The following is a 25,186-nucleotide window of genomic DNA, read 5'->3' as shown; positions in this document are numbered from 1 at the left end:
CATTTAAAAAAAAAAAATGATTTATCTTTATTTTTGCTTAAATCAAAGGCAAAAAAAGGCCCATACTGAGTGACAGCAGGTATTAACCACACAGGTTTCAATCAGTTTGATCTGTACATTTCAAAAATGGCACCTTTCACCTTTAACCGCACAAAGACGAGAAGACAAACATTTTTAGTCACGATGTGGAAACAAAACACCAAGTGTCAACTGCATGTGTAGTGATTAGAGAAAAAGAAGAGAAGACCTCGAGTGAACCTGTATACTTGAGCAGACCTTAAAATAACTAAGTGTCATGGTACATAATATTTATTCAGATGAATAAATACACAAATGTGATGAAAAGACGTTTGAATCAGTGTCACGTGGTCTCTCAAAACGTTCTTCTAATCAGCTATGAACACCTGATGTTTGCTGTGTTCTCTGATTTACAGTCAGTCTGTCTCACCTCTCTTTTTTTATCTCTGCTTTTGTCTCCCTTTTTTTTTCTTTTCTCCATCTCTCACCGTTTCCATCAATTTGCCCCTTCATTACCCACTTCTTTCCTCTCTCACCTGCTGAAAGGGCAGATTAATAGGCGACGCCTCCCTCCCACAGAGACAGATTGACAGACTCCTTCGCTCGCCTCGATCAATAAAGCGCGTGAGAACCTTTCTGTTGGATGCACCCGACAAAAACTGGACGAAAGCACAGACCCCGGAGATCCTGTTTTTTTGAACCATTAACACGCTGAATTAAAGCGATTAATGATTTACAGAATGTGCAACAGTACATTCAGTAGTCAACAAAGTAAGTCCAACTGAGAAATGTGACGTGGTATTAGTGAACAGAGACTATTAAGCTTACACATACAGTATATGAAGTAAGGACGCAATGACAATAGAGTTTGATGCTGCGATTACTTATCATTTGAGGGGGTTTTTTTTACAATTTTTTTTGTACAGTGTGACCCAAAACATTCAGCGTGACCAAGTCTTTGCAGTTATATAACCAGATTGGTGCGAATAATACGTCCACCGGGTTTTGAGAACCAACATCCAGTGTATACGGAGACATCTCCGCGACTGTGCCCGTTACATTTGCTAAAAATACAAGAATTAAACACTTGCTTTTTCATTTGCTTGCCTGTGCTGTAGTGGCAGCACAGCCTCCTCTGTGTCTGACAGATGCTGATGCCAAGTGCTAATAAGGCCAGACTGTCTTGTGGAGCCCGTTTGAGAGCAGCCTTCAACAGCTTGTTAGAAGGAAGACGGCATATTTCTGTAAGTGTTCCCACTCATTCATCCTCGGGTGAGTCATTTCAAAATAGAGAATTTCAAACACTTTTCTGCTCTACTAGAGAGCGCTAACAAGAGCGACGGAACGCAAATTGTTAAATAAACATCTTCATCATTTTGAAACAGACAGAGACCTTTTAATGAAATTCCATTTTTTTTGCCACGACAGTATCAGACTCTCTGATTCAAGTCTAGGACGGTGTCACAGACTCAGTGTAATGCTTTATTCTCTTCTATCCTCTCTGATATGTATTGTTTCATTTATAATAAAAGCTCCAGCAGAGTAGGAGGACTAGCCTGGGGCACGCTGTCATTATCTTTAATAATAAAAGAGAATATGTAATGCTTTACAGTGATGGTCATTTGTAATTGAATTTTATCGCAACACGCACTGCTCGATCACGCCGTGATGCATTTGTAATGTCTGCTTTAGTCATTTCAGAGAAAGGCACGTCTGTCGTACGTTTCTGCATCTTTCAAAGGCCATAAAAGCAGAGAAGCTTCTGCAAAGCATGTTTAAACTCCATTTAAACTGAGCCGAGAAGAGGATTCCAGTGAAGATAGAGGAGTGTACTGAAGAATAGACAGGAGACAGACTGTATCTAAATGGCAGTGGTTTGATCTCCTTATAACCACGTAACAGAAAAATGTCATTACTATTAATCTTACCTTTACCGTGACAATGTGAGCACTATCTTGCTATTGTTTCTAATTATGTTCATTTACGCAAAAGCCTCAGTGGCATTTTAATATAAACTCTTTTTGAAGATAAAAAAACCAAACAATGATGCTAACAACTGAAACATAACATGAATCAAAGGAACTAATATTCATGCTCCCTTGCCTTTTAAAATAAAATGTCTAGATAGAAAAAAACATTATTCTTCAAAGTGTCTAAATTAAAATTAGAGGCAAGGGAAATAGACTAAGACTCTTTCTTATATAATTCCAAAACACCATAACTCAATGATCCAGGGACTAAATATCGTTTAGTCCACAAAATATCACTCACTGGATATAGGTTGCCTTCTCTATTAAAAACTAAATGTATTCCTGGCTTCTTTTTTTTTATTTATTACAGACAAAGTGATGAAGTGTTTACTGCACAAAAATACCTGATGGAATGAAGACAGGACTTCAGTGCTCTGACCGTCTACATTCTGATAAGGTTGTAATCAAACCTGCATCATGTCTTTTGTGCAGCTCTCTCTCTCTCTCCCTTTATAATTCTGTGATAATAGCTCTGTGATGAGGCCATTTGTTTCAAATGAGCTCATACAATATTCATCACCGTACTCAAGGTAATGCGGGGAACAGCGCGGCAGACAGACGCACTGTGAGCGAGAGCGAATGAAGCAGAGGAGATGGACGACGAGATAGGGGTAAAAAAAAAAAAAAGAGATGGTGTGTTGAAAACACGTCCTAATTATTCTGTATAAACTGAGATTACATTCTTGTAGTGTACAACTCAACGTGAGATAAACTGACGAGATTAAATGCAACTGTACTTAATCTTAATTTGTGATAATATCTCATAACATGAAGTAGTGATCACACAGAGGGTAACCTCGGGAGGAATGGAAGTTTGTGACTACCAGCAGAGGGTGCCAGATACGTACTACCGAGACGAGGAAGGTGGCAACAGTAGTGAGGGAAAGACTCAAAATGAAAGATGAGAAAGAAAAGGAGAAACGAAAAGGGATGCAGATACTAATGAGAGAGAGGAGAGACGGAGTGGAAGTGAGAAAGTTAGCGAGGCAGCGCTCTCATTCACAGTATGACACGTTGCATCTGTGAGAAATCAATACATTGATGATAGATATATCGCTGCAAGCGCAATCTGGAAGGAAAAGAGAGGGAGTGAGAACACAAAGTGAGGGGGAGGAAGCCGAGAAGGAATGAAAGATGTTTTTATGACGTGTAACGTGGATCCTAGAGGAAGGATCACAGTCCGCTGAAGAAGCCAATTCAGCTTTCCACCACGAAGAAAATATCCTATAATGAACAATACAAATGTCAGCGATGATGATGATGATGACACAGACCTCAGCTTTGCGGATGTTTTCTTTGGTTTCTTCTATCTTTAGCTCTAGGTCTAGTCTGCCTTGCTCTGTGGTCGGCAAGCCATGGCTCTCACACTCCTCCAGAGACTGGAAACAACAACAGAGACAAACACATACTTTATTAACGTGGCTTTAAATAAGTACATTTAAAAAAAAAAACGTGACAACGAGCACAAGTGCGTGTGTGTCCATCTTACTCTCTTGTAATGAATGACATTCTTGTGCTCCCTGGCCACTCGGGTCGCCCACTTCCTGGCCTCCTTGTTCAGACTGTGTTCCTCCGTCGTCCCCGTCTCTGACTCCAGCTGACGACTCTAACACACACACACCACAAAGACACACATACACACACACACACCACACACACAGGCATCATCATGGTAAATAAACAAACACACACATACTCAAACAAGTGCACACATAGTTTAAGTATCAGCATTAACACATGCTGTTTGCCATGTAGAAGCTGTTAATTAAGTTCAAGGAAAGTGAGACAGAATTTTCCTTCTCACATAATTAAAAAAAAAAAAAAAATGCTCAAAATAGCTGTAACTAAAATTAACAGCACGTGTACGTTCCTATTTAAGATTAGTGCGTTAAATGTGTCTCTAAGTTCTGTGGAACACATTTTTACTTTTACTTCCAGACATTCACACACGCACACAAGTACACACATGTCATGGTTTCTGAATACTACTTAGCATTGAGAGAATCCATGTCCTTCCAAACTGCAATCGATACCAGAGCTAAATTAGCTCTAAGCTCTAAGTGGCCTAAGATCTAGAAATCTGGGTTTAGGGACCAAAAGAAAAAGCCCCCGTCTAACAAAAACAAACTGAGCCGCCCTCAGTATATACTGTACATAAAATCACTGACGTGTGCTCACAGACCTGAAAAAATGCTGAGGTTCCCCTTCATCTGTCAATAAAAGTGTGCCCTCCAAACTAAAATACACACAACATTTTAATTGCACGTTTCTGTGCACATCATATCTATTAATGATGTGCTGTTTCAGTAACGAGGCATAAATCAGGCTAAGTTTAGGTGTGAGATGAGGAGCATCCACTGGAGATTTACAGCTTAATTACATTCAGGCGAGGGAGCATGTCAGAGAGTGAATGCAGAGAGGCAGAAAACTTGATTTAAACAACAGCTCTCCACTGACGCGCTGTGAAGAGAGATCGGCTTATTCTTGTTTTAATTGGTCTGATATTAATGGACTTTAGATTGTTTATTTTGAATGTCCTATAAGGGCAATATATGGTCAGAGTGAAGCAGATGGTAGACTTCTTAAATGTGACAGTGCAGTACAAATAAATGTGCTTTTTGAGTGTTATTGATCACTACTAATAAATAAAACTAACGATAATCTCATTAGATTTTAAATGTGCCACTGGAATGAGCAAGCATTATATTACAGCTAGTCAGGTTGCCAGCTAAGGTAAATGTGAAGTGGAGCACAATCACTCAATTGGCGTGATGATACTGCATTTTATAATAACCTCCACTCTAACAACGTTCATTTGAAAATACTGCGTTATTTTTAAAAACCACACGGCTCGAGGTGAACAGGAGGTGCAGCTTACAGTTTAGCTGGAAGGTAAGTTTTAAAGTCTAAATTATAAGTTTCTTGTGCTTCGTTGGGTCTTAACTATCAGCTTGCCGCTCTGAACTGTCACTGCAAAAATGCACTGAATGACGTTTTACTGTTCCACACAGTGTGTGCATCATTTCACACAGGTCACAGGCTCCCACCCCCCCCCCCCAAAAAAAAGAAAGACAGGAAGAGGGGGGAAAAAAAGGATCTTTCTCACCATAGCTCAGAGAGACAAACTCGTGTCTTGACTAATGTCATACATCACACTGCACAGCACCTCTGGCAGTATTTCTCTGTAAGCTGTTCTAATGGATTTTTAAAAGCAGTGGGAGCCTGGGACTCCTGGGTGTCTGCACAACCTGCGGCAGAGCGGAGTGTAGTACCTACTGACTGTGGCAAACACATTAGAACCTTTTTGTGGGTCAGTGGTGTAAAAAAGGAAAAAAATGTTTACTATAACACAAGAAAATACATATAACGAGCCGTTTATGAAGAAGAAAGACTGAGATCCATTTTTTCATTAGTCTAGATAGTTAGTAGACTAAAACACTTGCAGATTTAGACACGCTGATATATTACAAACATAAACATATATATATATATATATATACATATACATACATACAATAAAATGTAACTTTGCTTATTATTTGGACTGTAACATGCTTACATACAGCATGTGGCGTAGATTTGGTGTGCCAAAACCATATCTCAAAACTATAACTTCACTACAAACGTGCAAATAAAAATCACACGAACCAAAACACTTGAGTCATCCATACACAGGAGGGAAATAACAGCCGATGCAACAAGGTTACAGCATCTGATGAATCATCTGTTCCTCGGACGGCACTGTTCGCCGACACATGACAGTATACCATCTTTACAGTGCAGTGATTCCACTGTTATAACAGCAGTATTCAGTTATTGAGCTCAGTTCGCTCTCTCGTTAATACTACGGCAACAAAAAGAGTTTGTTTCATTTCACCTCTGGTAAATAATAATGGCTTAATAAAGTCACAATGTAGCTAGGTAACGTTGGGTGGGAAAAGTTATAATAGAATTAGAACAGATTTAGGAGTATATCCTGGTCTGATTACATAGACGGAAAACCACACTCAAATTATAAGTAAGCCAAAATCAACATTGCAACCTTGCAAAAGTGTACCGCATGTCTGTGGTTATGCACCTGATCCCAATTTGCCTAGGGGAACAATGGATATAATGGTTTATATCATCATGAGTAAAAAGGCTGTTTAAAACTGGGATTTTGCAATTGCTAATCCACATTCTGAAGAACAATGAAAAGAAAAGAAAAGAAAAGAGTAAAGTGACGGTCATTCATGCTGACTTGCTCTCTGACTGATTGTCTTTAAATGAATGCTGTTTAGTTTTGGTAAGAAAACATGCAAATACACTACTGATATAGACACAGTGATGCATACATTACCAGTGCTCTGCAAAAACCTGAAGCACAGCTTCAGCTCTTTGGGTACAAAAGCATCATTAAGATATCCAGGAAAGTTTTTTTTTCTTCTTTCTGTTTTTTTTTTTATCATACATGCACAATTTAAGTGAACCACATAGAAGCTAAATGGATTGGATGACAGGAATGAAGATGGCAATGCTAACAACAGTTAAGACTACCTGTGCCAGGGTCATTCTCATGGCACTGACGGGCGACGGTTCAATGTCCACCAACTGCTCCACCGAGCTCACGGTCTGGCACACACACACACACAGACGCACACATACACAGGCAACCACCCATGCATCCACATGCCCGAGAGCAGCAGTGCAAACACACAGACACAAGGAGGGGTTAGAGGAAAAAATAGTTTGGGAAAAGTGTTAGCAAAGGTTAAAGAGGATTAGGAAGAAAGAGGGGAAACATAAGGCAATGTTACACAGACATGTTAAAATACCAGAGAAAGATTAGATCAGAGGGAAAGAGAAATTGGCAACAGCGAAGGAGATAGCTGAGAAACAAGAGAGCACTTTGACTCAGATGACTCAGAAGCAGGAGAAAAGGAAAGCCACTATATAGAGGATTAAGGACCAGTGTCCGCTGGGAGACATCTCTTTTTATAGCCAACATGTCTTAACAAGTCCCTGGAGGGGTGAGACAGCATGATTCCCACGACTCCATTAAGATAACACTGACACTGATCAATTGGCAGCAATATAAAATATTTGTAACATTTAACAACATCTTAAAATCAGGGACTACAAAGAAACTGGTGAAGTTGGGGCAGGGAACACACTTTTGGCAAAATAAGACTTTCAGCACAGTGTCAATCAAGTAATCGGAGAGGGAATTCCTCCTCGCTCGACTTCCGTCCTCGGGAGAAATCTGACACAAGACATGAAGATTCTCCACAACTGTCTACGCAACAAAACAACTTAACACAAAAGGAAAAAGTGTCAGACACTCAGATAAACTAAAAGTAAAACAATATTAATTTGGACAGAGCCTTAATTCTAAATGTAAATTGCATTTAACAGCATGTGGATGGGAATCAAAGATCAACTATGTTAGTAGCAATCTATCAACCCCAGCTTTAAAGTGACTAATATTAGAGTACAGAGTAGATTTATGCTTCCATCATGTAGTCATGAATTGTTACCACTTAAGTCTTATCACTGCAAATGTAATCATGTTTGTATTCATGCATTTGAGAAGCACAGCGTCTTTGACAGGACCAACAGAATGACTGCTCAGCTGTGTGACCAGGTTTCATATAAACAAACAAGTTTTTTTTTAGTTTTTTTTTTTATGAATGCAGTGAACATGTCTGTGTCTCACCGTGTCATATTCGCTAGGATTGAACTGGAAGTCGTGTGCTTTGTGAAACACTGGATTCTCCTGCATGAACAACTGCTGGTTGAACTCTTGTATTAACTGCAAGAGAGACAAAGACACAACAGTTAAACTGGTGATTATTTTTTTCCAACAAATTTAAATAACACTGCAATCTCAGATGGACCTATTTGTAAAAAGAGAAAAATACACAGCATAAAACAAGTAAACGGACAGTACCTAAGTTTTGAGGTAAATGTTTACAGGGGAAAAAATGTGGCTCATTCCATTTTTGTTTAAATGTTTGACGATCATGTAATTGGCATCTATGTCCGGCCAAAGAGACTAGTCTGAAGTAACTGGTGCAGGATTTCAGTATTCAGTCATAAGGACATCTCATCATGGTAATACGCACTACTAACTGTACATGGGTGGGCAAACAACACACTCTGCACTAAAAAAAATGCCAAATTACATTTCTTTATTGTGTGCAGTTGTTTCATATACACTCTTCCTTGAAAAATGTCATATAAGATTTATTTTTGAAACTGTTTTCATTAAAATGCTTTAATTAAATCATGCCCCTAGTCCAATACATTCGCCGTTTCTCAAAAAGGTAAAGACAAATAAACTCAAAATGTCAGGGTGCCTCGTTCATAACAGCAAGCACTAACTTCAAAAACGAGCACAGACGGTCTGGGTCTCTGACCGCATGCTACTCACCCTGGTGGATTTGTCCAACAGGAACTGGAAGGTGCTGTGTGGAGCCTGGGAGGCCTCTAATTCAGTATGACACAATGACACCAGGTAGTCTTTCACATGCTCGTAGATTCTGCCATCCAAGACCTGGAGGACAGGAGGAAAGAAGAACCAGTGGTTACTGCCAGGAATGGATACACTCTACGTAGATGCCAAGGAAGAGATGGACAGAAAACCTAAAGTGGGTCAAGATGAGGTAAATAAAGCCAGTACATGCACACGCGCACACACGCACACACACACACACACACACACACACACACACACACACACACACACACACACACACACACACACTAGAATATACTATCCAAGTCTTTATTCTTTATTTGTTCAGATTAAACAGGTCATTGAATGTCACACACAATATTGTCCTACTTCAATCATCAAACTTCAAGCAATCCTCTAACCTAAACAACTGTGTAGCTGTCCCTTCTGGTACATTGTAAAGAAGTAGCAGTTTGCACAAAATTTGAATAATACAATAGTACGACGTGCGTGTCATTAAGGCACAAAACTACCAAACACGACATGTATGTTTTCCATACTGTATGTACATAGACAAACCAGACTGTAAATATGGTCTTCTGGCGCCCAGCTATCATACATGCAAAACCTTTCTCTTTTATTATTTTTGACTATCATAACCTAACCTTTACTCAATATGTTACACAATGGTGACTTTGAAATTTGCATACAGTGTTTACGTGTGAGACAAGTGTTTTTGGATGGCGTTCTTACAGCTGCAGGGGTTCAGATTCCAGTTCAACAAAACACAAGAGACTGCAGACAGACACACACACACACAAACTCTCAAACTCAAACATAACAAAAATACTAAGCCTCTCAAAAACACTCTCTGAGGTCTGCATAAGAAACATTTTCTCTGGGTGGGCCAAATCTAGTTATTAGACAGTTATTGTATTTTTTTTACGATGCAAGAAAGTACTAGGGTCCGAGGTTCCTTAATCAAATATATCACCTTTAACTACATAGTTATATTGTATGTTTCTGTCACACAACGTTTTTTTGTAAGGTTCCTTCTTTATATTAGATATTCGCTTTTAAAGTGCAGGGGCCCACAAGGCCAAGGCCCACCAGAGGGCATTATTTGGCCTGCCAGACTTCAATAGGATGACAATAGAAGGGGGCCTTGAAAAAGCTGCTGAATGTTTAGTGTCCTTGAGTGCAGCAACAAACTGCTTGAAAATACTGCTTTGGAATTCACATCTGTGAAAAATAAGTCTTCCTGCCAGCTTTGTTTTTTAAAAGGACATTTATTCGTGTGCCACTGTCTCTCGGTCTCCAGGGTTTGCTTGCCTCACTCATGCCTATCTGACTGATGATAATAATAATAATATAATAATAACAACAATTATTATTGTATATTTTTTAAGTCTGGCATGCCAAATTACGCCCTCTGGTGGGGGAACTTTGGCTTGTGAGCCAACTTAGGGCAGCCCTGCTCTATGCTCCTAAGGGAATGTTTTAGGCCAAAAACACAATCTCTCATGAACACCTACAAATGGTCTTTTCGTTAGACAGACACACATTTTTTCAAATACATACACACCCTACAAATGCACACACCCAACACAGATTTTATTGAACAATGGGATATTGAAAAGGAAACTATGTCATCGAGGCTGGGTTGTTGGCCGACTTCACTCAAACTGTTTCCCCATCATTCAGCTCATTTCCTCCTTCCCCTTTCTTCCTTCCCTCCCCTCCTCTCTCCATCCATTTACGGTAGTGTTGGAAAGAAGTGAGTCAGCTTCCAGAAAAAGCTTCATCTGTGAACCATGGTCACTGAGTGCATGTGTGTGTATGTGTGTGTGTGTGTGTGTGTAAGAGAGAGCGTGTGGGTCTAGCAGGGGACATAAAAGATGGACATTAACAACAGTAATGACTGCCAACAGCAGAGGGAGATGTGGAGCAGCCAGTTCTTTCTCTGCCCTTTCACTACAACTGTCGCATTGACAAGGACAGCAGTGCTCACTGAAAGATACTGCTGCATCCAGGTACGGTGCTTGGTACCTGTCAGTGTCTAAGAAAAAATAAATCTGATCTTAACAAGGCTTTCAGTTTTGTTCATCCACTAAATCTTTCAGTCATCGTTCAACAAGTAGTAGTAGATTATTTCCTTTGGTCTGGTTTAACATAAAACCACTGGCACTACGAGCACAACAGATTTCACAGGGTGGTCATTAGTACCAGTGAGTACTTGCTATTGCGGCTCAGCATATTTCGTCTGGCTCTTACTGTGATCAATGTCTGCCACTGACGCCGCTCTCTGGGCTCATCTACCTGTGAGAAGACTCAGACCTGTGCAAATTACACAGACTCCTTCATTATGCAGATTATGATCCCTCTGCTGGGAGTGCTGTAACACCATAGACCTGTAAAGACCACATATTCACAAACTGCAGAGGGGAGAGAAGGGGCAAGCAGATTGCTTCCCTTGAGCAATGTCCCTCATTCTTTTTTTGCACGTACATATCTGTGCGTATGCATCTTTCCCTGCAGTCTCGTCCTTCTGTCGGGGGGCGCTATGGATCTATTATTCAGAATGGCCTCGTAGTATAGATGCTCACACACGCCTAAGGCAGAGTATGTGGGACTGGGGGACTGAAGAGAAAGATTGCGGAGGATAGAGAGAGACGGAGAGAAAGAGAGAACTCAGAAAAGGGGGACAATCGAAGGAAGAACTCAGTGGTGCAACTAGAAGAAACAGAGACAGGGAGGAGCTAATCAAAAATTTATCGAACTTTATTTCCGTGAACTAAAGACACACAACATGCGTCAAGGTCCAGACAACGTGTATATGCGAGTTTTGTGTTTGTCAGACTGTGCAGTATTTAAAAGGATGACATCACCCTTACTCAGCAGCTTAAGTTATTCACCAGCAGCTAAGCTAAGGTGTACCTGTCAACATGCACGGCAAACGGTCATTATATGCATGCAAGTGTCTGCCTGCACATGACTAAGACACTGATCCAGGTGTCATTACTTCAATATATATATATATATATATATATATATATAATGCATGTGTTGGTAGGCATTATGGATGAACAGGCCCAGATTCCTTTCATAGCTTTAGTTTGATTTCTTTCTATATGTAAGTATGTGTTAAAAATGGTGTCGGCACGCTCACACTCCTGCTTGGCAAACAAAGACGGGAGAACAGTAGTGACGAACAGTGAATTGGCATCTGTGTCACAAGTCAACCAAATTAAATGGTAATGACACCTACGACAGAAAACCACATTACCACGAACAAACGCAGTTTAATGCTTAGTGACAAAAAAAGCTGCTTGTTATAAAAAGTTACCAGATCTCATTTTGAGGCCAGGATTATAATCAATACTAAAGCAGGCAAATAGCAAAACTGTGTTTTCAATGATAAACTGCCTCAAAGTTTTCTTATAATCCCTCAGATTATCGCACTGTTAATTCAACATTGTAAAAACTGGAATTTCATGGCCAACCATTTGTTACAAGCAGGCATCAGCATGGTTTGTAATGCAGGACTTCTCTTCCCATAAGCCCCTTTCAAATCATAAATCCAGACAACTTTCTTTGAAGACGCGACACTTCTTCCAGCAAGCACACCAAAACTGACAGGGAGTTTGTGCACTGATAAAAAAAATTAAAATAAAAAAGAAGCTCTGATACAAATGAGTTCCCCACTTTGAATTTCAGAACCACTATATGCATTCTTGTTCCATGGAAAATCCCTCTGGTTATTATTACACCATGAGATTCTTCAGCTGGTGCTTGTTGCAGTAAAAGGAAAAAGTGCTTCCTGCATTACAGACTATTAAGGCTTCTGCTGACTGGATTCAGTTTTATACAAATGTACTTAAGCGTCCACATTCTTGGAGAGTGCTTGTGGATAGTAACTCACACCTTCACATTCACTCTTTTATAATTACCTGTATGCAGTGCAGTAGATCTGTATGATAATAGCGGTCATGATGAGCGTTGGCAGCGGCTAGTGTGAGCAAGTAGTCATTCCTGGCTTGTGTCGCCTTGGAGTTACAGTCACTTCTCTTAGCTTTTAACTAAAGCCAAAAAGGAGAGGATGCATTACAATATTGCAGAACAGAAGCTGTAAGTGGAGTCTTTGTTTTTCTTTAAAAGACAGAGTGATAGTGTTGTTGTGTTTGTCTTCACGACGGAACTTCTTACCTTTACGCTTGCTTTCTGTAAACTAATTCTTGACTGAAAAAGACCCAGTTTAGACCTGAAACAAGAAAATACAGCAAGCACAGACGTGAATCTCAAGCATTGGATTCGTTTACTTTCGTTAAGTCAGTATGTATTGCAGTAACAATAAGGTAAGGTGGGAATAAGAAAAGGCTCCAGGCATTTCCACAACATCATGACTCTGTTTTCTTCCCCCCTCTGGTTCGGAGAAGTCATCATAAATTGACCCTGAGCAGACTGGGGCTTGACACCAATAAATCTCAACCTGATCAGGCCAACATGATTTATATATATTACTGGTGTGACATCAGAAAGACCTGCCTAATAAAATGCTACAGGAAGCATGTGTGTGTTTGTGTGTGTGTGTGTGCTCCTACTGCCTGACAAAGACTAATGACTCACTATTTTTTTTCTAATGAAATACACACACATCTACCCAACATAATGGCAAAGAGGCAATGCAGTCATTTCTATAGCGGTGACTTAGTGGGACTGAGTGGTAAAGAACAGAAAAGAGTACATTGGCCAATCAATTGGGAATTTAATGAAGTGAAAATGTCTCAATAGCTTGTGCTCGGAGGGAAAAAGAAAAAATCCAATCTTCAACACTGGATCAAACTTTGGTGCCAACTGAGAATGCAAAGCACAACTGTGTTGAGTTCCCAAAGAAGAGATTTTGCTATTATTTGTGTTTATTAAGAACGTTTTATGGGGTTATAATGTTATCAAGATGAAAACCCAGACACTTAACATCCTACCACACACAATTCCCACTTACTTGGCCTCTATGTCGGCTTTCTCTCGTACAGTGTGGGCAACCTGTTCACAGTCGTAGTACTTCTTCTTGGCTTTAGCCAAATCCTTTACCGACTCTTGCAGCTCTGCCTGAATGCCACTCAACTGATCTATGGTCTGTGAGAGGAAATCAGAAGAGCAGACAAACATGAGCGGTCGAGAACAAAGATTTCTTCAGCAAACTATGAGTAATCCACATATTATCTACTCACCTTCTTGAGTTGCTGTTCCTTGTAGAGTCTAACAGTCTTTGCAGGATCTGACACTTGACTCTTGTAGTTGTCACACACGTTGAGCCTGGACTGGCTCACCTGCACAGTACCTTCTAAATAGGACCGCCACACTGCGTATACGTTCCTAGTTAGAGAGATAAAAAAAACACAACACCACTAATCAGTTGCTGTTCTATAATTCACAGTCCCATGAGCAGTTGTTTTAAAACAGTGTGTGGCTCCTACTATGGGTTTAAGAAATTATATTTATGTGCATAAGAAAAGAATCCTTTTGTAACTTTCATAATAAGTTAAATCCAGCATAAAGTGTCATATTTCATGGCCATTATTACATTAAAAAATTACTTGTGAGTGTCATATTGTATTTTGTGATTGAGCAAAAAAATGCAAAAGTATTAACCGAAGGAAGATTTTAGCTCCTTACATAATGGAAGGAAATCCAATCAGGAACATTTCCCAATTCCCAGGATGAAAAATATTATTATTTTGCAAAAAAAACACAGGTCCTGGTGAAACAAGCCGGCAGATTTTGGTCATAAAACATGCAGTAGATGAGTGGGTTTGTGTACTGTGCATCAGTAAAACTGCCAATTAAGATAAAGTGACATTTAATTTAAATGGACTACTTTTATGTTATTAAGCAAGAGCACCATGCCTGCCCTGCCCAAATAAAGAAATACATTAAAGCATTCATTGTGTTTGCAGGCTCTCACAATCGGAACAGCCATAGAATCGACATAGTTTAACAGAATGGATTAGAAATTATTTACTTAATGAATTTCATTGGTTTACATAATGAAGACCTGTAAAATATTACATCTATAATGGTTTGCTTCTCAGAAGACAGTCACAGACAATACACTTGGCATTTCATAATTAGCAGTGTTAAACATTGAAAGTTTATGAAACTAGGATTTCGTGTGACTAAGTACGGCTCATTTAGGAAATAATATTCATTTCTAATGCAAACCCTACCTGTAGTCTGTCCGCTGGTCATCGGGGTTGATTCCAGGCCAGTCTCTCTTTAAGTACTGACTTGCTAACTTCTGCAGAGCCTGAAAGCACAAAAGGGAAAAATATAAAAGTGAGTCAATAATTCAATTTAAATATTTGAGTACAAAGATATTTCCAAATCCTTGGAGACACAACCAGAAAAGAGGAATCCTACAGAAAAAGGACAATTAACAATAAATACTGCAGATGTACTGATTCAGATGTAACTTGTTTACTCAGTCCAACAAACTGTGACTGAAATGAAAGAAAATAACATCTGCAGCTCGCAATTCATTGGGTAAACACCACTTTGAAATATTTAACTTGACTGACATCCATTTATTGGATGATAATATTATATGAGACAAGGTGGAGGCTAGAACAAAATGAATCTCAGCGAATCTTATTTTCTTCATTAGTGAGACAAACACGCTAGATCGAGATGGAACGGTTCATGCATTGTGGTAGAGTTTTTTTGGATTTAAAGCTACTCATCAACAGTAACATTACTGAAACTGAAGGCTTGATTAAACTACTCAGATCAGTGACAAGTGCCATATGTAAGGAGGATCAACCCGCTGCCTCTGTGATTGCACAGCTTATCACTAAATTGTTTGAAGACTGAAGTCAAAGAGCAGTAGCAGACTGTGGCCCAAGCAGCAAGTCCTGCATAAAGCATCTGCCTTAGACATGAACAATCTGGTTGTTCATGGTGAACAACAAGAACATTTAAGTCTTAGGTAGATGGTTTATATTTAAATGCCTGGAAAAGATACAAAATAAAATTGTCAAACCATATTTTTCAATTGCTTATGTCAGTTCATATTAGTGTCATATAACTGTTTGTAGAGAAAGCTTATGAAAGAGGAAGTGCGGTATTGTTTCAGGAAATCGGGGGTGGCAGAGAAGTATGTGAGGATGGTACAAGGACAGTGAGACAGAGTGTGCAGTTGGAGTGACAGACGGGTTCAGGGTGGAGGTGAGATTACATCAGGGTTCAGCTCTGAGCCCCTTCTAGTTTTCAGTGTTGATGGACAGGTTGACAGATGAGGTCAGACAGGGGTCTCCATGGACTATATAGTTTGGAGATGATATTGTAATCTAGAGTGAGAGTAGGGGACAGGTGGAAGAGAGCCTGGAGAGGTGGTGGTATGCACTGGGGAGAAGAGGAATGAAGGTTAGTTGGAGCAAGACAGAATACCTGTGATACAGTAAAGATGCAAGGAGTAGAGGTAGCAAAAGTGAATGAGTTTAAATCCCTGGTGTTAACCATCCAAAGGCAATGGACAGCGCACAAGAGGGGCTAAGAAGAGAGTGCGGGCAGGGTTGGGCGGAGGGAGACGAGTGTCAGGGGGTGATGTGTGACAGAAGGAAAGCAGCAAAAGTGAAAGGGAAGGTCTACAAGTTGGTAGTGAGACCTGTTATGATATATGGCTTAGAGACAGTGGCACAGGAAAGGCGGTAGAGGTGGAGATGGAGGTGGCAGAGCTGAAGATGCTGAGATTTTCATTGAGAGCGATCTGGAGGGACAGCAGAAGTTTTTTCTAAAACTTGTGCCCTCTTAACAGAAATGTCGATTGAGCGCTGGATGCAATTCATTATTACTTTACACTTGGGGATGAGCACCACAAAGTGGAATTGAACAGGCGACGGAGCTAAATTTGATCTTATACCTTAAAATAAATAAATCAGAAGCTGTAGCTGCTTCAGGCTGACATGCTTAGTCTTACTTTTACAAGCGGGTCAAAAGCATAAGGACACTCAGCGTAAACAGGAGGAGTCTGTACATTTATCTCTTCCATGAAGCACAGAACATTTCACATTAGTGCCTTATTTGTCTCAGTCTAATGCTAGACCTGCCTGGTCACGGTCACAAATGACGCTGCATCACAGACAGACACAAAATTACACAAACATGAGTTAAGGTAACGACAATTTAGGTAAAAGATCTGTTGATCAAAATAGATGTGTATTTAATGAACAAATGAATAAATTAATCAAGCATTGCCTTCTATATACAGTACATATATCGAATTAAACCCAAGACAGGATTAGAAATGAGCATATTCAAGGACAGAAGAGGACACAGGAGATAGGAAAATATAGAGGCAGATGATCTGAAGCTGTGGCGACCCCTAAAGCGAGTAGCCAAAAAAGAAGTAGAAGAAGGTCCATATAAGTGTAACGGACTGTGTCAGGCATTGTCCAATACCAATCACAGGTTTCTGAACTGTGCAAATATTGTATTGTCCAATCAATATATTGTATCTTAATACAAACTAGACACCAGTGGCATGATGAATAAGTCCTGAAGGCCAAAGTGGACACTATTAAAAATGGGATTAGAAAATTGATTTCATCAAAGCTGGGAAGAGGCCAACATTAACTGGCAAGGCCAACTTTTTTTGTTCTGCCAGCAACAAGCACAAGACAATGAAGTCCCCAGAAACAGTTGCTGTTGTTCGCTGTGATAACAATTCTCTAAGAACTCAATATTTCTTGGAAGAACCACCAAGACGAAACCAGCACCGACGAGAGAAAGATGGGCAAAGTGTCGTGGAACAAGGCGCAAGCAACAGGTGGCAAATGAGGTCCTAACCTGTTGAGATGCCATGTAGAGATCTTGCATTCTGAGCATGACAGGAGCCAGCCCAATCAACTGGGCTGTAGCGTGTCTGATTTTAAAAGACCAAAACCACCCAAAGATCTCATGAAATGTGCAAGCGCATCACAAAATACTACTGAAACTTAGGCAAGATGAACAAACAAGACTACCTGTTGAAGATAATCAAATATTATACATTTGAACTTGTATTGTGTTTCAAGTTCACTTTGTGCATTAAAAAAAATGCATTGGGTGAGTAAACCAAGCCATGCTCAGTATCACAGGTGACTGTGCTGCAAACAGCTCTATAGCCAAATTTGCACATCAGTATAAACTGGATCAGCTTTGCGTCAGCAGCAGTGAATCCCTAAGCGCTTTGTGTGTACGAGTGGAAACTCAAAGGGACGAAGAAAATATAACCTACATCTACTGAACTGGGTTATTGTGTCAGAGGCAACACCTTGCAGACACTGCCCTTATGTGCCTGTGAACACTCAGTGGATGAATGTGTCTGTGTTGGTGTGGGTGGGAGAGTAAATCCTCATTATTAAAACAGTTGTTAACTGACAACAGCTGCAGCATCAGGCCCAGCAGAGCTTTGTGACACAGTGATATCCATCGCCCAATAATCTGCATGAATAACTAATCTTGATTACGTCTATAAATGACTGCACCTGACTCCCGACCACCAGTGTTCTGTTTCATCTTTCCTCAGCTCCGTCACTTTCACTCTCCAGTTTAACATGTTCTCATTTTACCCATCATGCCTTTCACAGATGGCGAATGAGGCCACCAGTAAAAACATCTACATGCGTTTTTCCTCATGATCCTCGGACATCAAATTCGGTTCCATTCAGCTGAAACACAAGATTGTGTCTCAGGGGGAGACAGTGGCTGCATGACCCACGGCACTCACCAGCAAAATGATCCAGAAGGAAACCCCATTACCCCTGCAGAGTTATTTTTCTCTCTTCCTTTCTTAATTATTTTTGTTATATTGCACCAACTCACCTTATATAATAAAAGTAATTTTGCACAGAAGTGATTAATACAGCACTAATAACATGCTAATAAAATACACCTAAAAGACAACTGGGGCCTCAAATCTTCAAAACCAGGTCAAATGTTGATTTTATGATCTGAGTCAATCCATTTACCATTCAACTAAAATAGAATGTTTGTTATATCCTTATTAGCCCTTGTGGCAAGATGGGGAAAAAAACGTGGCACAGAAAGTGCACTGTCCAATACATGAGGAAACATGTTTGCTTCACCGACTTCTCTCTGTCATTCTCTAGGGAAGGGTGGAGTGGGTGTGTGTGTGTGGTTTTGTGAGAATGTCAGCGTGCGACAGTGTGACATTCAACATTAAAATTGCAACACAAGTGCCAGGGATGTGATAGCCTTCCTGTGGTGTAAACATGGATTATTTATGTGGGATTTTTGTGATTTGTTTTATGTGGAGAATGTGTGGCAAATGATAGAAATTAAGCAAAATGTTGAGGGCTTTCTTCCTCAAAACTCTACACCCTATCAACTTGAAAAAAAAAACACATTGTCCTCGGGACACACTGTATCCGACACTGCCAACTGCACCCCCATTAAATACATGCATTCAACTACTGCAACCATGTGTGTATATGCACACAATATAAACATGAATGTAAGAGTGTGTGGGTATTACAGACCTGGAAAAAGAACTGGAGTATTGTATCTTTTCCAGCCATCAGACAAGACACAAACCACCTCCTTATCCTGGCTTCAAAACCTTGTTTTAAAGCCAGCGCACAACCTAAAGCCTCCTTGATGAGTGACAGGAGTGCTATCAGAGCAAGAGCAATGGCTGCTAAACTTGGCAGTGACTGAATGGTGTGAGAAGCACACTGGGTGACTGATTGTGACAGCTTCACTGAGGTGTTGTTGGCCAACTTGTGAGGATGTGCTTTTTCATTTTCACTCCTCCTCCTTCCAAAGTTACGGCAGACTGCGCACTAATAGGTGCGACGCTGCCCCTCCACAATGTAAAGTTACCAGTCAGTCACATGTTTTTTTCACCTGTCTATCTCTCAAGCCTTCATCGCCCTTTCTCTGCCGTCATCACCTGATTACCACCTGAACAGCGCGTTGCCATGGCAACCCCCTTGCCCGAGAATGGTAGGGTGGATCTGCTCCTTGTCATACACACACATGTGGTAAAACAGACACATTCACACACATGCTTCCAGTTTGGTGGTAAACAGGGAACCCAGACAGGAGGATATCCTGAGGAGACCAGCGCCTGTACGATACAGAGAGTGTGTGTGTCTGTGTGTGTGTGTGTATAAAACAAAGACAGGTTGATATGTAAAAATACATAAAAACAGACTGTATGCTGTTGAATACTGAGTATTTTCTGCACTATAAAATGGTCTTTGTGAGGTCTCTGCTTCATTCTAGTATTTTCTAAAGGATAGATAAGGCAAAAAAAAAAAGGGATCTGACACTTACTGGTCAACACTTACAAATGTGTCGCACCGTCCCAAACAGCAGCAACTAGGGATGCACCGATATGACTATTTCCACCGATACCGATATCCGATATTAATATTGCTGCTATGGCCGATAACCGATATTTACCGATATCGATATATGTTTTTAAAAAAAAGTTTCTGAGATGATAAAAGTTTGTACAGAATGAAAATCATGCAAGCTGAATTTTTGAATGTCTTTCTTTATTTTCAAAACATGTTTTACCTCCAAATAACAAGGTCACATAAGACACAAGTAACCAACTACAAGTAAAGGTTTTTAGAAACATTTACCACTTGTAGCAAGTGTGTAACTAAATTAAAGTACAGTTTAACTCCCTCAACTCACTAAACTCCTGTGAGAAAGTTTGGATCATAAATTACAAACATGAACATAAATAAAAATAATACCCTGCCAAAGTTACTGTAACCGAGATAAGGGCGTCTATACTGGGTACGTAAATAAAGTCAACAACCCTTCCTCCCGGCAACAACAACCGCGCCACTTCCCTTCACAATAAAACTACACAACCGATATGAGAAACAATACCTGACAAGCTCTACTAAGAGCTGCCATAATTAAAAAAAACATGTTAAAATACTTTATCAAACTTGCCAGTATTCATGGCAACCAGATATTTATTCAATTGCAAAACATCGGAAAAGTAGCGCCGACTTGGCAGGTTGTTGCGGGGTTCAATATGCGCTATCAACCGTCGGAACCCTCGGCTGGTCGTCAAGAGCAATCATTTCCATTACCTTGATCGTTATTGCCCAGGCCACTGTCTTCCTTTGGTCGAGTCCCAGCTGCGCTGCTTTCTTTTTGTCTGCTGCCTAATGTTACTAGCGTTAGCTTCCTGCCGTTGTTTGTGTACTTCTGGGTGGCGGTTTTTCAAATGACATGATCAAATTTGTGGTATTGAATGACTTGACGCGGAACCCTCCTCGCATTACCTCGACTTTGCAAGTGTTGCATAATGCTTTTCGCGTATCTTCTATTGACACCCTGAAAAATCGCCCACACCGCTGACATTCTCTCTCCTCCACACACACACAAACACACACACACACACCTTGTGCTGCGCTTGCGTCACTGACGCTGTCCCCTTCCCGACACACATACACAAACAGCAATTAGACGGGTATAAACATCGGTTGTTAAAATCGGCGCAGTTTTACTCATTGCACCGATGCCGATATGTTAAAAAATGACGAACATCGGCCGATACCAATATTAATGCCGATATATCGTGCATCCCTAGCAGCAACTGAAGATTAATTGAAGGCAGACTTACTGTATTCAGAGTAAATAAACGCACAGCACTTATGTCAGATCAGGACGTTGTTAAATTTGTTTAAACAGTGGTAAAGAAATGATCCATTCATCCATCAATTTTGCTCTTTCCACCTATTTCTCACAGCAATCTCAGCTAAGTAGAAAGTTAACTTGATAAACAGAGGAGAGCTTTATTGTCATAATGTGAACAAGCATACGACCGAATTGCAGTCTCTTTTAAGTGCAAAGACAAATAAGCTAATCTCCCATTCACTTATGTTGTCTCAAGTTCTTTCCCTGTCGCCTTGCCTTTGTGTATCTGCTTTTTCAAACCTCTTACTTTCTCAACCTCTTCCTAAATCAATATGCTTGATCTTCCCTCCCTCTTCCTGTCTGCACTTCTTTGCCCTGAAGCTCTCTGCCTGTGTGTTTGCATGCATGCATGTGTCTCCTTAGGACCTTTATGGTTATGGTTAATGGGATACTTCACCAATTTGCATTTAGCTTTGTATTACTAGAAATACAGGGGGTAGTATTTTTGAAAAATTGTGCTTCCCAACCTCAGTTTCCCCTGAGTTGAGAAATGTCTTCTTTTTTTGTTAGGTGGGCAACAGGACCTCATTCCCAGAATGTAAACAGTGTCCGCCATCTTTGCTAATAGTTACGCTAACAGGACCAAGTGTGACGGGGAAACTGAGGTTGTGAACGACAATTTTTCAAAAATACTCCCCCTATTCTAGTAATACAAAGCTAAACGCAAATCGATGAAGTATTCCTTTAATAGTAAGGCTAATGCTCGGCTGTCCAAATGAATGGAAGTCAATGCAGAAACCTTAATATAATAACTGCACAAACCTGTGTGTGCGTGTTAGATAGGTTGCCTTTGACATTCACATCTGCAGAGTAAGCTGTTGTTAAATCACCAGGACAAAGTCATTTCCTCACCGCTATCTCCGCTGTTCTCAGACGTACAGTATTTATCACATACTACAACCTTGTCAAAATCAGCGTAGATCACATATTGGGTGCATATAAGATGAATTGACAGATAACTACGCACATGTACACGTAGTTCTGTAAAACATGGAATATAAAGAGAGAGGAAAAGAGAGAGGAAAGAAAAGGGAAATATAGCATTTATAATTTAGCAACGATTTAACTATAAAGACCATGAGAAACTGCTGATTTGCATGCGAGACATAACACGCAGCAACAGCCACAGCAGGCTGGCCTTTTTAGGCAGTGCAGTTCAATATGACCCCAGCCTAAAACTATTCCAGTAATGTTGGTTGTGGAAGAGGAATACAGGGCAAATAGCTACACACACACACACACACACTTGCATACATGCAAAAACACAAGCACACAAGCTTTGACTGACAGCTGGTAATGACTCCTTCACAGATGGGATGTCTGGTGTAATACTGTGAAGGGCCAAAGGTTAAATGACAGCACTGTCACTTTCTTTATCACTCTGCTGTCTTCCCCACACCATGCCTCTGCTCTTTTCCCCGCCGTCTTTCATTGTATTGTTAAATGCTCGTGCCCCAATGACTTTCCGCGGAGTAACCACGGGTTTCCACTACCACAACTACAAGTGTCTAGTGGAGAAAAGGAGACAAGAGTCAAAGGCAGACGTGCCACAATAATAATAATCCCCCGTGATAACGGATGAAAGGGAAGAAAAAATAAGTTTGCTGATCGGAATTTGAAAATAAATACATTCCCCATTCATCGTGCGTCAATGAGAGTGATCACCGTCTCACACGTTCATATAGACACATATTTGCACACACACCTACAATTAGGAGGGAATCCATTTTCCTACAGGGGAGGGGGGTGGGGGGGGCTGTTGCTAGGCAACCTCTATTTCTAAAGTGAATAAGACTGAGGGGGAATAGTGAGAGACAGAGAAAAGGCAAAACACTGGAGAGAGAAAGATAATGAGTGTCTGAAACCAGAGAGGTTGACCACAGGAAGCTCACGAACCACATGTAAATACACACACGCACATGCATACATACATATACATGCTGTCACACACACGCACAGCTATACTCGTTAGGACACTTCACTGGTCATTCATTTGTACAGTTTAACGAAAACCATATTCCTTATCTTGAGCCCGCAAACAACCTTTAACCCATTTTTTATTGTTTTTCTTTCTCACTATCACCAAAAGCATTGTATTTGGGCCCATTATTCCACAACTTGTTTATTTACCTATTTATAGATTGATTTCACATAACTATTATTACCTATACAAAATCACAGGTATTTCTTTACAACCTGTGAGAAGGCGCCTTACAAATGCTGCACGTCAAAATATGAAGTGCAGGAGAGGCGAGCACAATTAGACCCCCAGAGCCACTGCACCAGATACACAAACATGGCCAAATTATACCCCTTTAATTCTAACATTACCAATTACTGCAATGCCTAACCCTAACCCAACCACAATTAATCTTAATCCTAATTTTAGGAGCCGGAGGTTCAGAATTAAGGTTCTGCCTCCATGAGGACCACTGGTCCTGACAAGGTCGCCATCCTCCTCATGATAAGTTAAGTGTCAGGATAGCCCAGTCAGATGTTAGTTGACCAGGTATTAGATTTATGTTTTTCACCAAGAGGTTCCAGTAATCCAAAATCTTATTGCAAAGAAGTAGCCGGTAATCCGAGGACAAAAATATAAGGACGTAAGTCATACACACTTGGGTATAAAGATGTGCCAAAGAGGCTGATCTGAACTGGCTCTATGCTCCATGACTGTTTCTTTGAAGCACGTAACTTAAAAAAAAACGTTGCCTCATTCAAGGCAGTAATAGTAATACTTTACATCCGTCTTCATCATCCTCATTTCCCCCACAACAAAGCAAGTTGGCCAAGATGCCAATTATCATCTGTTCAAGAGCTAATGCTGAATTACTGCATGTTTGTTTGAAGGTTTAACATTTATTTATTCAGGTCTGCTAGCTTTATGCCCTCAGTAAGAAAATGAGGGACAATTTTCATGTACAGCGGTGCAGCAACTGGTCAGATTTCACTCCAGGATAGTTTGGTTTGTTTTTTTTGACATGTTAACCAAGGGTTTGTTGAGAAGCTGTGTTATTAAGGTCCAGCCTACATCCAGGACATGATCAAAACCTACACCCCAGCCTGCCCGCTCTGCATCTGCAAAGCGGCTTGCTGACCCTCACTGAGAGGATCGCAGAGGCACTCACAGAACTCGAGACTGAGCCTGGTGTCAGAAAGCTAAAAAGTCAGTAAACCTTTAGCAGAAGTCAAGCTAGTCTTACCTGTGCATAGTCCCTTTCCAGTTGCCCCTTCTTTAGACTGTAGCTCCTACAAAAAGACAAAGAACAGTTCATGTGAAGGAAGTAAAGTGAAGAGACAAACAGAGACATCTACTGTATATGATGTGTAACAATAAATCATGTCTAGGTTCCCAATACATCTCTGGATTAGATTCATGGCTCCATCATTCATAAATGTCTTCTTTCTGTCTCTTTATTTGGCTGACAGTTACTTCAAATACATTTTATTGTGCCACATTGTTCAACAAAATGCACAAGCCCCTGCATTCGCCCCCTCTCGCAACCTGAACAGAGAGTGGGAGCTCTTATCACAGTCCAGGAATGTGCAGAATCAAAAACATCACGTTAGATATATGATTACAAGGAAAGATAATGTGCCGTCTGAGTGTGTGTGTGCAGATAGACTAGAGTGATGACCTCACACAAAAAGCACAAACATTTCCCTGCATATTTTAATATCACTTCAAATTAAAGGCCCCAATTGAATTACCAGCAGGCTGGATGTTTGGATTAGGATTTAGCTAGGTCATAAAATTCCACAAAAACTTTGACGCACCAAAGGCAGGTGCTTTGACATGTAAATAGGGACTAAGGCCCTGTTCATACCTGATTTTATATTAAACATATTATGCATATTATACCCGCTCTGATCTGGGCCATAGCGAGGAAGGGAACAGTATTGTGTCTGATTTGAGAACGTTGTTAATGTTAAAATCATCCGTTACTATAGCATAGAATACACATGTAGCCCTGAG

General features: G+C 40.4%; 1 protein-coding gene across 3 annotated transcripts in view; it reads right to left on the bottom strand.

Annotated features, from left to right (window-relative positions):
* The window catches only part of LOC131462681 (F-BAR and double SH3 domains protein 2-like), a 51,987-nt gene that overhangs the window by 14,085 nt on the left and 12,716 nt on the right, over positions 1 to 25,186 (bottom strand). For 2 of the 3 annotated variants that reach the window (XM_058634104.1, XM_058634106.1), the window contains exons 3-13: positions 24,414 to 24,459; positions 14,712 to 14,791; positions 13,716 to 13,860; positions 13,487 to 13,620; positions 12,691 to 12,745; positions 12,435 to 12,563; positions 8,461 to 8,583; positions 7,744 to 7,839; positions 6,585 to 6,659; positions 3,538 to 3,654; positions 3,323 to 3,427 (exon numbers count right to left, since the gene is read on the bottom strand). In XM_058634104.1, coding sequence (XP_058490087.1) covers positions 3,323 to 3,427; positions 3,538 to 3,654; positions 6,585 to 6,659; positions 7,744 to 7,839; positions 8,461 to 8,583; positions 12,435 to 12,563; positions 12,691 to 12,745; positions 13,487 to 13,620; positions 13,716 to 13,860; positions 14,712 to 14,791; positions 24,414 to 24,459 — 1,105 coding nt within the window. The remainder of the gene's footprint in view (positions 1 to 3,322; positions 3,428 to 3,537; positions 3,655 to 6,584; positions 6,660 to 7,743; positions 7,840 to 8,460; positions 8,584 to 12,434; positions 12,564 to 12,690; positions 12,746 to 13,486; positions 13,621 to 13,715; positions 13,861 to 14,711; positions 14,792 to 24,413; positions 24,460 to 25,186) is intronic. The other variant, XM_058634107.1, reaches the window with a different exon arrangement.

Source organism: Solea solea, chromosome 7 (genome assembly GCF_958295425.1).
Source record: "Solea solea chromosome 7, fSolSol10.1, whole genome shotgun sequence".
In the NCBI taxonomy this organism is placed as follows: Eukaryota; Metazoa; Chordata; class Actinopteri; order Pleuronectiformes; family Soleidae; genus Solea; species Solea solea.
The sequence above is the reverse complement of the archived record's forward strand: the minus strand, read 5'-3'. Positions and strand labels throughout refer to the sequence as shown.